General features: G+C 38.9%; 1 protein-coding gene across 3 annotated transcripts in view; it reads left to right on the top strand.

Moving 5' to 3' along the window:
• Positions 1 to 176: 176 nt before the first annotated feature.
• si:dkey-110c1.10 (unconventional myosin-Va) overlaps positions 177 to 13,659 on the top strand; it is a 29,025-nt gene continuing 15,542 nt past the window's right edge. For 2 of the 3 annotated variants that reach the window (XM_036586007.1, XM_036586009.1), the window contains exons 1-16: positions 177 to 337; positions 2,091 to 2,201; positions 2,729 to 2,897; positions 4,335 to 4,479; positions 6,332 to 6,488; positions 6,576 to 6,719; positions 6,808 to 6,889; positions 6,983 to 7,090; positions 7,181 to 7,293; positions 9,282 to 9,550; positions 9,653 to 9,734; positions 10,302 to 10,442; positions 10,952 to 11,077; positions 11,802 to 11,885; positions 11,989 to 12,218; positions 12,328 to 12,414. In XM_036586007.1, the coding sequence (XP_036441900.1) occupies positions 311 to 337; positions 2,091 to 2,201; positions 2,729 to 2,897; positions 4,335 to 4,479; positions 6,332 to 6,488; positions 6,576 to 6,719; positions 6,808 to 6,889; positions 6,983 to 7,090; positions 7,181 to 7,293; positions 9,282 to 9,550; positions 9,653 to 9,734; positions 10,302 to 10,442; positions 10,952 to 11,077; positions 11,802 to 11,885; positions 11,989 to 12,218; positions 12,328 to 12,414 (2,075 nt within the window). In that variant the 5' untranslated portion in view covers positions 177 to 310. The remainder of the gene's footprint in view (positions 338 to 2,090; positions 2,202 to 2,728; positions 2,898 to 4,334; positions 4,480 to 6,331; positions 6,489 to 6,575; positions 6,720 to 6,807; positions 6,890 to 6,982; positions 7,091 to 7,180; positions 7,294 to 9,281; positions 9,551 to 9,652; positions 9,735 to 10,301; positions 10,443 to 10,951; positions 11,078 to 11,801; positions 11,886 to 11,988; positions 12,219 to 12,327; positions 12,415 to 13,659) is intronic. The other variant, XM_036586008.1, reaches the window with a different exon arrangement.

Below are 13,659 nucleotides of genomic sequence, written 5' to 3'. Positions count from 1 at the left end.
CATCAGAACACAATGTATTTTCAGTATCTGTTAAAAATCCTTTCAAAGATAACTCTCATACTGATGCTTGTTCATAAGCAGTGATTAAACCTAAATGGCCCTCCCAGCGTCCACGTGAAGATTAACCGTTAACTTGCCATTATGGTTATGATGTCTCTCCTCTGTGCCAGAGCAAAGGGCGCAGGGCCGGTGAGAGAGACACAGAGGAAGAGAGGAGCCTCTGCTTGTGTTGCTATTATTTTGAATCTCTCATCATTTCTCCCAAACCTTAAGCCTCAAGAGTCTAGTTTACCAAAGTGGCCTGGAAAATATGGCAACTCCTGAGCTCTACACCAAGGTAAGAATGGAAATAAGTTTTGCATTAGGAGACATCAAATATAACACAGAAAAGGTTTTACTGGTAACGGTTTTTATTTAATTTTCTAGAGGACTTTTATTAAGAATCCTGGCAATAGAATTTGTTGTTTAAGGGAAAGAAGTTCAAAATAAAACTCATTCCGGTGCTTTAAATGAATGTTCCAGGCTGATGAAGAGTGAGAACATCACAGGGGAATGAATGACTGGTGTTAATGTTTAATGCACATGAGGCTGTATTATGCTGATGCTGGAGAAATGCTGTCATTGGCCTGGACACTTACAGGAAGCTCAGCTTTTTGTGTTGGATTCAAAAATGGGGCAGTTTCTCTTACACAGATAGTGGCTATTCTGTCAGTGAAAGTCAAGCTTCTGTAATGGAGAACAGAGTATATATGCAGTACTGTGTAAAACGCAGTGAAGTGTAAAAAGCTTTTTTTTTTTTCTGTAAATATTAATATGTTAGTTATAAGAACACAGCTTTAGCTTCTGACTTTTCCATTTTATAGATTTGTTGAAATCCACCAGCAGCACATCTGATTTAATTTAATGACAGATTGATTAGATGACTGCAAATACTGCACATCAATGAGGAGATCTTTAGAAATGGTTAAGCTAATACACTGACATGCAGAACAAATCACAGTGTATTGTTTATTTGTGTTTATTCTGATGGTATTTTTGTCCAGTTAAACAAACACACTGCCAAGATAAGTAGTTCTACCTCTCAAGACTGCTCCTGTAGATATAGTACTGTGCAAAACTCTGAAAACACCCATCACATATTTAATTAGTAGTTAAAATGGCAAGTACAGGTTATTAATTACTCATTTTTCTGGACATATTTCTGAGGAGATCAGGTATAAGATAATCCAACTGCATAAGGAAGGGGAATTGCAAAGGAACATAAGGGGAGAAACGAGTTTATCAAAAAAATTATTAAAAGCTACAGAGAAAATGGGACTCCTAACAGCTGTGCAAAACCTGATAAACTACTTGAAGCTTTTAACTTTGGGAGAGAGAAGAAAATCAATCTGCACTCTTGCTTCAGATCTGAAAAAATCCACAGGTGTTTCTGTTCATCCTTCCACTGTGAGAACACAACTCAGTGCTTTGAGTCTGAAAGATGTGTAGCTGTTAACAACCCTTACTGAAAAAAGGAAATAGACAAAAAACAAGCATTTTCAGATCAAACAAAGAAGCTGCAGGTGTTCACCGAATGAACACCTGCGGCAAACAACTTCTCTGACTGAACTTTGGAGGTGTGGAGAAATATCCCTGCAGATGTCTTGAAATCCGAAAGCAGGTCTCCTGAAAAGAACGGAAGCTGTAATAAAGGCAGCTTTCATTAGTTGTTGAGGCTTTTGTGTAAGTTTCTGTTAAATATATGCTTTCTGCTTAAAAATGAGTAACTTGTAGTTAAAGGCCATTTCAGATTAAATAAAAGGCAAAATCTTAACACTATTAGTTATTCTGTATTGATATTAATTCTAATGTTAATCCCAAGTAACATAATAGATGTGAGGTTAACTGAACATTTAAGTAGACCTGTCCTGCATTAAAGATGGCTCCTGTTCCCTTTAGAAGCATAACAGTTTTGGAATTTGCATGTCCTGTTATACAACAAGTGAAGTGGGCTATAAATTAATTCTCTTAATGATGAGTTTAAAAATGTAATGTGGGCTATCACTGGTGATATACTGTCAGTGTGAACATGTGAACTGCTCTCTCTTAAGGGAGCGAATGTGTGGGTGCCTGATCCTGAAGAAGTGTGGGTGTGTGCACAGTTACAGCAGAACTACAGGCCTGGAGACCAGCAACTCCTACTGCTGCTCAGTGATGGCAGAGTGAGATGCACAGATACATCAGTCGTTTAGAACATTATCACAAACAAAAACGTTAACAAGAACTGTGTGTAGGATTGTTTTGGAATGTATTTCTTCCAAAGTTACTTGGCTTCCATGACCTTCAAGAGGCTATATTTCTCTACAGAGATCAAGCAAATTTCAGAATGTAGCTGATAAATGGCTGATAAATGCATTAATCTCCTTCCACAAATGATTCTTGGCATTCCTTTAATATTTGGCTAACAATCACAAACCTCAGAAGAATGGATTCAGGTATTATCTGCCATTGGATCATATGAAACAGTGTGTTTCATAGTAATTTAAAACACGCCATAGGCCATTCTTTCACTCAGTTTCCCACAAAAATCAGCTTTTTATTTAATTAGCACATTTGCATTATATCCTTTTGCACATTTAGAAAGAATACACTAATAAGCACCCACTGAAACCAGAATAAACATGAATTTCTTAGTGTCCTCTATCACAGGCGCAGAATTTCTGAACGAACCTTATCTCTTGCTCCTAAGAAGGTGCAGTACCCAGTGGCGCCCCCTGTTGGTCTCCCTCCTCTGGGGAACCCCGACATTCTGGAAGGAGAAAATGACTTGACGGCCCTCAGTTTTCTCCATGAACCTGCAGTGCTCCACAACCTCCGTGTGCGCTTCCTCCACTACAACAGCATCTACACCTACTGTGGTTGGTGATGCTAAAACATACTACATGCAACTTATTTACACACAGCTACTTTATTTACTACAGAGCCTGCAGGAGGACACGGTGGGATTTTTTAAAAACAGGTGACTAGATAAAATAACTTAATTCCATGCTGGTCTAGTCTGGTTTATGCTTGGTTTATGCTTGGTTTATGCAGGTTTATGGTTGACCGGCATACCAGCATTGTCATTTTTCATTTTCTCACATAAATTGAAAATGCCTGTTGCTCTTTACATTGTTTGTACATTTCATGATGAATGGACCAGAAGATATGGCCCAAAAGTACTTGGAAAAAAGTCTGGTTCCACTGACTTGCATTAAACGTGAAGTATGTTTGGCAACATTTTACTGTGGAGTACTGTTCATATAGCTACATGACACCTACATAAGCTTGTCATAACAACTGACGTAACTTTACATAAATGTTTAAAAATGCTTATTCTAATAGGTTCCATTAGATATAAAGGGTACTTTTGCCGATTTTGATCAAAGGTAGCTAAAGTAGCCTTTATGACAGATTATGCTTATTGGAATAAAACATTTATAAACTTCTATTTATAAATAAGCATTTATAAATATGAACAAATAAAGATAATGTGCAAAGAAAGAAACAAAGCCCAGAATGGGCTTGTACTCAGTAATTTACCTCTCACAAAGTACTTTTCATAAAACTATTCAATCCCCAACACCTCTCTCAGGCCCTCTGTTTGAGTCGGAAAAACTTTGTGAGCGAAAACTAACAGCAAGCAAAAGCTAACTGTCCAAGCATAAATGGGCTATCAAGCTAGCTCATCTGTCTGCCTGGTGTCTGGCGTTGAGCACATTTCACTAATTTCTTATCACTCACACTGCTGTGTTTAGTTCAGCATGATGTCAATCATGTGTTCTCATTATAATGTAAGGACCACACCCAGACAGATCTCAGATAGGTCTGATCAGCAGTTTACAGGCAAGGTTTTATCATATTTCTATCTTGTTTTTTTTTTTCATTCAAACTTTGCTGTATGTTTAATATGACACTCAGTTTTAGTACCCTAGAAATATTTTTTATGTTTTACACTGTGTTCCCTGGGACTTTAAATACAAAGAAAGTGTTCCAGACCTCGACCTAAAAAATTACAGTGGCTCATTATAAAAATCCCCACCTTGTCCTCATGTGGGATCTGTATTTTACAGTTAGTGATATACACTCCAAGAGATTTTTTTCTTTTCTTTTTTTTTATGGGGGATAAAGTTCACAGTGGCATAATTCACACAAAATTACTCCCTGTTTTGTTGATCCTCTTAAAACTTCTTTGTAAACATTAGCCAGTCGGCCTGCCCGCAGCTGGTTTCTCCAGTTGTAAATTGGTTGTAATAGAATTCAGTTCAAGCTGTAACGTAGAGTCTTTTATGTCCTTCCAACTGTGTCTCTTTTAGGGATTGTTCTAGTGGCTCTAAACCCATATGAGGAGCTGCCCATCTATGGAGAGGAGGTGATTGATGCGTACAGTGGGCAGGACATGGCTGATATGGATCCTCATATTTTTTCACTAGCTGAGGATGCATACCGCACCATGATCAGGTCCGAGGTGATCAATAGTCTGTAGCCACGCTCACTTTCACACAGCCTACACTGTGGGCCTTCCTTTATTGGCTTTATTTAGGAATCACAAATCTTGGTAACCCACCTGAATGCATAATGGGTTAACATGCACCCTTTCAATTGAATTGGTTATTGTCAATAAAAGGTGTGACAATAAACAGAAATAGGAAATGTAAGTGGTTACCAGCAGGATTTATAAGACCACTCACTGCTACTCTGTCTGGACCTGTGGGTTATCTTGCCCAAGGAGACTTTTAAAGTGACAGTTTGACCAAAAATCATATTTACACAATTTTCCCCTTACACCAACTGTAGTTGATCAGCCAAGACACGTTTGGTGTTTGTACAAAACACCGTTGTTGATACAAATGGATAAAAGTGTGGACAAAATAGGCAGATTTCAAGATGGCTGCTGCTACTGCATTTAGCTAAGCAGTGTACTTTTGATCTTTTTTTACCTATATTTAAAACTTTACACAGTCTGAGGCAAGAATGTGACATAAGGATGATCCCTAGGTAATGGAAAATATAGGCTTGTGCTCCTACACTTACATGTTCCCAGGGCTCTTTATTTGCTTATTGAAATTTCAAGGAAACAAGGCTCCATGTTTCCATGGCCCCTATCCTTACCTACATACATACAAACCACACATTTACAAACAGTCTGACACTGGATGTTCAGTAAATAATATCTGAAACTGGGTTTTGCACATGCTCAAAATACATTTTTAATTGAGACACAGCCTAGTTGTACATTTCAGTGAACAAGAATGAGAATGTATTGTCTTTTTACACCTTATTTAAACTTAAATGTTATGAATATTACAAAACATTAACATAGTTAGCATTCATGCTAACAGTGGGATCATTGACACCCTTAACTAATTAGCTAATTAGCTCACTGAGGTTAGCCTAGTCAGGGATATGTACTTTCCTATTTAAAATTCACTCCTCGTTGTCCCCCTTTGGTAACCCCAGGACACTCACCATGACCTTAGGAACGCTTTCACAGATTTCTTTAAAATGTCATATTAAGACATCATATATACACCAACTGGCCACTTCATTAAGTACTCCACCTTTTTTCTATATTCATTGTCCATTTTATCAGCTCCACTTTACATACAGGTGCAATTTATATTTCTACAATTACAGACTGTAGCTCATCTGTTTCTCTGCATATTTTTATAGCTGCCTTTTATTCTATTCTTCAATAGTTAGGACCCCCACAGGACCACCACAGAGCAGGTATTGTTTGGGTGGTGGATCATTCTCAGCACTGAAGTGACACTGACATGGTGTTTAGTGTGTTAGTGTGTGTTGTGCTGGTACGAGAGGATCAGACACTGGAGTTTATAAAAACCTCAGTGTCACTGCTGGACAAAAACATCCAGCCAGCAGCGTGGTGTGACCACTGATGAGGGACGAGAGGATAACCAACACAAACTGTGCACCAAAACAGTGAGTGAACACAGTGTTTAAAAACATCAGCACTGGTGTCTGGTCAACACACACTAACACGTCACCACCACGTCAGTGTCACTGCAGTGCTGAGAATGATCCACCACCCAAATAATACCTGTTGTCCTTTGGGGGGCCTGACAATTGAAGAACAGGGTGAAAGGGGGCTAATAAATTGCACAGAGAAACAGAGAGAATACAGTATGTAACTGTAGAACTAGAAGTAGAAATGGACAAAAAGTGAAAAATGGACAAAGACTGTAGATACAAGGTAGGAGTACTTAATAAAGTGGCCGGTTGGTGTACAGCTAAGGAAATGTAACAACAATAATCACATACTGAATGCAAATGGTTGTACTTCCACACACAGGGAGGAGAAGAACCAATCCATTATCATCAGTGGCGAATCTGGCTCTGGCAAAACCGTCTCTGCAAAGTTCACTATGCGCTATTTTGCTGTGGTTGGAGGAGCAGCCCAGCAGACCAGTGTGGAGGAGAAGGTCTTGGCATCTAACCCTATCATGGAGGTAATGGCCCCTTTTCTGTTTCATTACAAAGATACAATACAATGGGACTCAAATGCATATGGTATCAATATATTTTCTGTATTGCAGTCTATTGGAAATGCCAAAACTATTCGCAATGATAACAGCAGCAGGTTTGGGAAATACATTGAGATTGGCTTTGGATCTAAAGGAGATATAATTGGAGCAAACATGAGAACCTACCTGTTGGAGAAATCCAGAGTTGTTTTTCAGGTGCCAAATTATTACATCTATTGTTGATATCTGCTCAGTTGTTCATAACAATATATTGTTCAAAGTGACTAAATAATGGCTTTCTTAGGCACCAGAGGAGAGAAACTATCACGTCTTCTATCAGCTTTGTGCCTCCAGAGATCTACCAGAAATGAGGGGACTCAAACTTAGTAAGCTAAAGGCCTCTTTCAGCGAAAATACAAGAGTTTGATTCCATGTGTTTGCTATAAGACCTTTTGATCAATCAATGCTTTTGTTTCTAGATTCTGCAGAGGATTTTCGATACACTAACCAAGGAATGGACATAAACATTCCAGGCACGGATGATGCCATGGAGCTGGAGCACACTCGAAATGCATTGACTATTTTGGGTAAGTGACCTCTTTATACACACTAAACTGATACAAGCTCATTCCATGTATGGTACCTGTGATGTGAAATGTTCTGATTCTGTCCTGCAGGAGTTCAGCCTGACCAGCAGATGGAGCTCTTTCGGATACTGGCAGCTGTCCTGCATCTTGGAAATGTGAACATCCAAGCCAGTGGGAGAGGAGGTGACCGCAGCTACATCAATGTATGGCCAATACAACATGCATCCACAATGTAACCAGTTATAATCATATGGCTGAAACAATGCTGCTTGCATAAGCTCTTAAAATAATGACTCTTCAAGAGTTCTTTAGTAAAGGGAATGGTTTTATTTAGAACCATGAGTTCTATATAGAACCATTTCATGCTTAAACTTTTTTTGCACAGTGAAGTGTTTAATCAGGTTGATGGAGAATGAGTTGTAGATTTTTGAAAATGGTTCTATAGTGCATCAAAAAGAGTTCTTCTACTGTTATAATCTTAAGGAAGTAACAGTAGAAGTAACAATAGAAGAACTCTATTGTGCTGTATAGAAGCATGAAATAAGTGTTAAAGCATGAAATAGTTCTATATGGAACTCTTGGTCCTAAATGGAACCATTCCCTCTTTTTTAAGAGTGTAGGCCTCAACATTACCATGTTATGGCAGTTAAATTATGGCCCTCTAGAGTGATAATTAGAGGGAAAAAAAAACACATTTACCCAATTTTCTCCTTACACCAAATGCACTGGCTGAATTGCTCATGTGCCTGTGTGCCATACAGTTTACATTCTTTTTGAAATGTAAACAAAATCAAAGTCATATGGAGTGGTTAGATGTGAAATGGTTCATTGGAGAGAAACATATCGATTTCACTTATAGTGGTGGTGATATGAACCAGCCGTCACAATGTCTTCAAAGCAATTATGGGCATTTTATTTACTATGCAAAATCACTAGTGTACCTACACATATCTTCTGAGTTTTTATATGTAATGCTGATTATGGTGAAATAGTAATAAAGCTGAACAAATATGATTTCTGTGGGGACTATTTTCCCTTACAATGCCCTGCAGGTACCTTTCTGTGATAAATGCATTAAAAATGTTTTAGGCCAAAAGCTAATCTCAAAACTATTGAAACTAAAAAGCCTGTCTCAGGCATCAGGCAGCATATTCTTAACCACTGATACCATATACATTTGAGTCCCATTAGATGTTCATAGGGGTGGGCGTCCTTTCTGTGTGGAGTTTGCATGCTCTCTCCGTGTCTGTGTTAGTTTCCTCTGGGTTTTCCTGTTTCCTCCCACAGTCCAAAGACATGCAGTCAGGCCAGTTGGAGATGCTAAATTGCCCCTGGGTGTGAATGTGTGAGTGTGACTGTATATATCTGTGTTTCTGCTCTGTGATGGACTGACATTTCTAGATTCCATGCAGTTTATTAAATGAAGTTCAGACACAATTTAAAACCCCTTGAGATCTTGTGGGGCTATGCTGGGAAATGTGTGGAGAAGAAAAATCCAACCACTATCTATGGTCTATAGACAGCAGGTCTAAAAAACAGTTCATATAAATCATTTTAACAAATTGATTTAAATGAATAACACTTTAATATTTTAGAGTGTGTTCACTCTTCTGCCTTCATTTTTTGGTGTGTCAGTGTTCATTATCAACAATCTTTAAGCCGTTATTTTTGACATTCTAGTGTTTATCAGCTTAGTCTAGTCTTGAAAACAACTTCACATTGCTCTGTCATATTTTCCATTTTTTTATAATGTAAAGGAACTGCTTCCCTCACTGCTTCCCTCACTTTCTGTCTATAAACCATCTACAGTGGTTAGACTTTTCATCTCCACACACTTCCCAACATAGCCCCACAAGACCCTTAGTTTCAGTTTTCTAGTATCTAGTTTTTAGGTCATGCCTAAATTTCACTTATTGAACTGTGTGGGATCTTGCATTGTCTTGTTGGGATTTCCCTCGTTTGTTGTGGTTTTCATTTGTTCTGTGGTGTACAAAACTACAGAACCAAACTTCGGACACTTGGCTGATTGCATTTGGGGTAAGAGAAAACTCAGAGGTCTCCTTAAAGGAACAAAGATGACATTCTTCCATGTGAATGAACACTGTCACCAGTAGTCAGTGACAATTTGCAAACATAGTAGCACAACACACAGGTATTCTCTACTATGTGTGCATGTTATGCATATTGGCAGGGAGATGACCGCTCCTTGGTGGTCTTCTCTAAACTGATGGGGGTGGAGGGCTCTCAGATGGCCCACTGGCTGTGTCATCAGCGGTTAGCTGTGGGTGGTGAGATGCTGGTGAAGCCCATGTCAGGCCAGCAGGCTAACGAGGCACGGGACGCTCTGGCTAAACACATTTATGGGCAGTTGTTCGCCTGGATTGTCCAGAGGCTGAACTCAGCTCTTCGGGCCCAAAGAGAGCAGTCCAAGACCTTTATAGGAGTGTTGGACATCTACGGGTGAGCACACAAAGTTGGTTAACTATGGTATAGTTTTACACCAGAACCACGCCTCTTTGTTGCTGATCAAGTTGTGACAAAGTTTTTTTTCCCATCTTCTAGATTTGAGACCTTTGACAGAAACAGTTTTGAGCAATTCTGCATCAATTATGCCAATGAGAAGCTTCAGCAGCAGTTCAACAGGGTAAGTTACAGAGATAGTTCAGCAAAAATTTTAATTGATGCTATTTTCCTCTTAGGCCTATTGTAGTTGATCAGCCAAGACATGTTTGGTGTCCAAAGTTCGCATGTTTTGCACTGGAATTATGGGGCTAATGTAACAAGGAATTCTAAACTTATACCTTACATTAGCATAGTGTAAACTGTATGTTCAAATATATCAAACATATGCCTTAAATGTGTCAAGTTGTTGAAGGCGCAGTTCCCCAAATTTTCCAAAATGTATGCATTATTCAGTTGCTTAGATGTAAACATGTTTTGGTTTGAAATGCTCAGCACTAGATAAACCCACTGAATCTACTGGCTACCGATTTTTAAAGTGGTGGTGATAGGAGTGTGTCATAAGATCTAAAAACAAAAGAAGTAAACTTTGTACACCAAGCATGTAACATTCAGCTATGAAATTGTATATATTCATAGTATTTTTTCAGCCAAACTATTTCTTTGCAATGTATCAGATTGACTGAAGACGGACGCGTCTCAAAATCAGACTGAATTGTCTCAGTGTTGCTAGCTGTTCTTGTTTCTCCAGCATGTATTCCAGTTGGAACAGGAAGAGTATGTGCGAGAGGAGCTGCCCTGGAACCGTATTGAGTTTAGTGATAACCAGCCTTGCATCACCCTCATAGAGGGCTCTCTGGGCCTGTTGGACCTGCTGGATGAGGAGTGCCGAGTAAGTCCATTTGAAGTCCACTCAAGTCTGAACTTTAGAGTTTGTTGTCTTAAACAATAGCCCTGTGTTCTGATTCTTAAAAAGAAAGGCACGCCTAGACTTCCCCTCTGCACTTGCCCTCAGGGGATTCCCTGCCATCATCCTGAAGGGCATTCTGATTCTCAAAAAGGGACGAGGGACATTTCCACTAGCATCTTTTCAAACACTTGATTTGATCTGAGGGAGAAAGTCTACAAACAGTAGACTATTTTCAATGAAGATCTATACAAAAGAGCTAATTATGGTTACAAGTGTTTAAGGGGGTTAGTGCATTTTCTTTATTTTTTTAATTTTTGCCTCACACATCTTTCAGCAAGAGCACATATGTATGAGGCAGATCTATGGAATTGGGTTAAGTAAAGAATCTACATAGGTCCCTGATATAACTGCCTGTCGATATTGGGTTTTGCTTTTTATGTAAACCACGAGAATAAGATGTCAAATTGCTTGGCCTATACTTTTTTTATCAGGTTCCTAAAGGCTCTGATGAAAACTGGGCACGGAAACTGTACGAGCAGCACCTGAACCAGAGCCCCAATTTCCGCAAGCCACGCATGTCCAACTCAGCCTTCATCGTACTTCATTTTGCTGACATGGTCAGACACTAAGCCTGGATTTTACTTAAAACAGCTATATATGCTGAGTACACTGTCCAAAGTTTGGGGACATCTAGCTTTTCTTCATGTTTTTAATACCAATGATCATGCTTTGTTTGTCAGTAACTTAACATATTAAAGTACATATTAAAATACTTGTTAGTTTCTTTTGTGAAAAGCATGTAAATACCACACATAACTATTTGTGACAGTAATTATGACAGTGCTCATTTGGGAACAAAAAAGGCTATACATTTTATCCCTTTGTTGTGACATCAGAAAACATCAGCACTTACAGATGGTTAAAAGAACAGTTCCGTGAAAAATCAGATTTGCAAAATTTTGCTTCTTTACTTTAATGCTGGATCTATGAGTCCGTCATTGCTAACAAACACTATAAACCAATAGTCACTCAAATCTTTTTCTGTAAATCTCCAAATCATCCTGCTATCCTGCTCAAACCACATCCAGGTCATCATTAAGATTGTGGAGACTTGTCAGTGTGGTTTAGGACAAACTATGACTTACTGTGAAATCTAAAAATGAACAAAACCTCACCGTTTAGCTGAAAACACAGTATTAGAGAATAGCAGTTTGAAATTGACAAAACCTTTGCTGGTAAATTCTTACTTACATTAAAAATCAAACATGGTGCCCCCAAAGTTTTGACAAGCAGTGCATAATGTCCTACATCTGTGCATGTCATTGTCTTTCTCTGTTTCAGGTCCAGTATGAATGTGATGGCTTTTTAGATAAGAACCGTGACACAATATTCGAAGAGCCCATTAATATAATGAGAGCCAGTCAGGTGTGGTTTCCTTGCCTTCTTCGCCCATCCAGTCTGGTATTTTGTGAGATACATGCTGAGATTCAAAATCAGATGCAAGCTCAGTAAACTTTCTGTCTCCTAGTCAGAACTGGTTGCAGAGTTGTTCCAGCAGAAGCCTGTTGGAGGCTCTCTCTCTGTCTCCTCTGTGCCTAATGGGGGTGTACGCTCGGGGAAAAGAGCCCACCGTGAGCACAAACTGACTGTGGGCTTCCAGTTCCGCCAGTCCCTGCACCTCCTGATGGGCACGCTCAACAGCACCACTCCACACTACGTCCGCTGCATCAAACCCAACGACCTTAAACAGCCTTTCCTGTGTGTGTGAGGGTCTCTGGTCATTAAGAGTCAGTCTGTTTAATGTGTTATGTAACTTGCCCTTCTTTCTCTCTCTCTCTCTCTCTCTCTCTCTCGCTCTCTCTCTCAGGTTTGATCCTAAGAGAGCAGTGCAGCAGTTGCGAGCTTGTGGCGTGTTGGAGACAATCCGCATCAGTGCTGCAGGCTACCCATCCAGGCAATATTAACATCTCTCACATCTAACTCCTCACATAGAATTACACTGTAGATAACCTGGGAGAGGCTGCTCTCAACTCTGCTCCCTAAAATGTGGACAAAAGCTAAAAACTTTGTATTACAATAAAAAAAGTGATGTACTATGTAAAATTGTTAATGTTTCAACATGTAACATTAATCTTCTAGCCCATACAGTACATGTTAGAACCATTAACATATTGCTATTGTCAGAACAAAACCTTGTATCTCCATTTTTGACGTTTTCAGTTTTTGATATAATTAGAAAAATTACTTGGAAAAAGGTCTGGTTCCATTGACCTACATTTAAAGTACAGTAGGTTTTTTTCCTTCTCCTGTAAAGTTACCATTGTGGAGATACAAGGTTTTAAACTGACAACAGCGATATTTACATATGACTGACCATTAAGGCCACAGCAGTTTGCACACTGACCTGTTAAGCCTACAGCAGTTTGCACACTGTGCTTTTACTGCAGTCGGTCTGTAACAGAATTATCGGCGCTGAAGACGAGGAGAAAACAATTAAAGGGCCTGTATTCTACATTTTTCTTGTATTTTATTTTTTTCTCTTAAGGTCTATTTATTACATTTGTGTGGTTTGGAGTAAAAAGAAAGTCTCAATTAATTTTTATATGATCATTTTCCAACCTGCCTTTAACAGTATTAAACAGGCTGCTTTTTTCTATTGTGCCTTTAAGACTGACACATGGAAATGGGCTCTGTTCTGATTGGCTACCCTTTACCATGCCTCATTCAAAAAGGACTCAGAGCTGAAACACTCTCTAGAACATCAATGTGAATGGGTGGAGCTAAACTGCTGTAGACTGAACAGGTGGATAAATATAAATGAGTTGGTTCTTTTGACATCACAGAACCAAGTTTTCTTGCAGTATAGTTTCTATACATGGTCTGTATGGACTGGGTAGTAAATGGGATGTTTTAAATATTTGACATTGTTTACATATTACTCCAATCTCTTTATTTAAAAAAAGTGAAGGAAATTTGTTTTTCCATGATATGGCCCTTTAATGCCCCAGCACAGTATATGGAAAGCACAGTATGTGGAAAGCCCATTTTAAATTTATTATGGTTGTGATGTTACAACCATGAACATATTTACATTAGGCCTGTCTGCCATTCACAAGTCTTAGTCTGCCCACTCACAAGTGATAAGTGATAAGTCTGTAGCTTATTATTGGAGCTGATGATGAGGAGAATGTTGGAGGAA

Source organism: Colossoma macropomum, unplaced genomic scaffold (genome assembly GCF_904425465.1).
Source record: "Colossoma macropomum unplaced genomic scaffold, Colossoma_macropomum, whole genome shotgun sequence".
Classification (NCBI taxonomy): Eukaryota; Metazoa; Chordata; class Actinopteri; order Characiformes; family Serrasalmidae; genus Colossoma; species Colossoma macropomum.
This window is presented reverse-complemented; position numbering and strand designations above follow the sequence as displayed.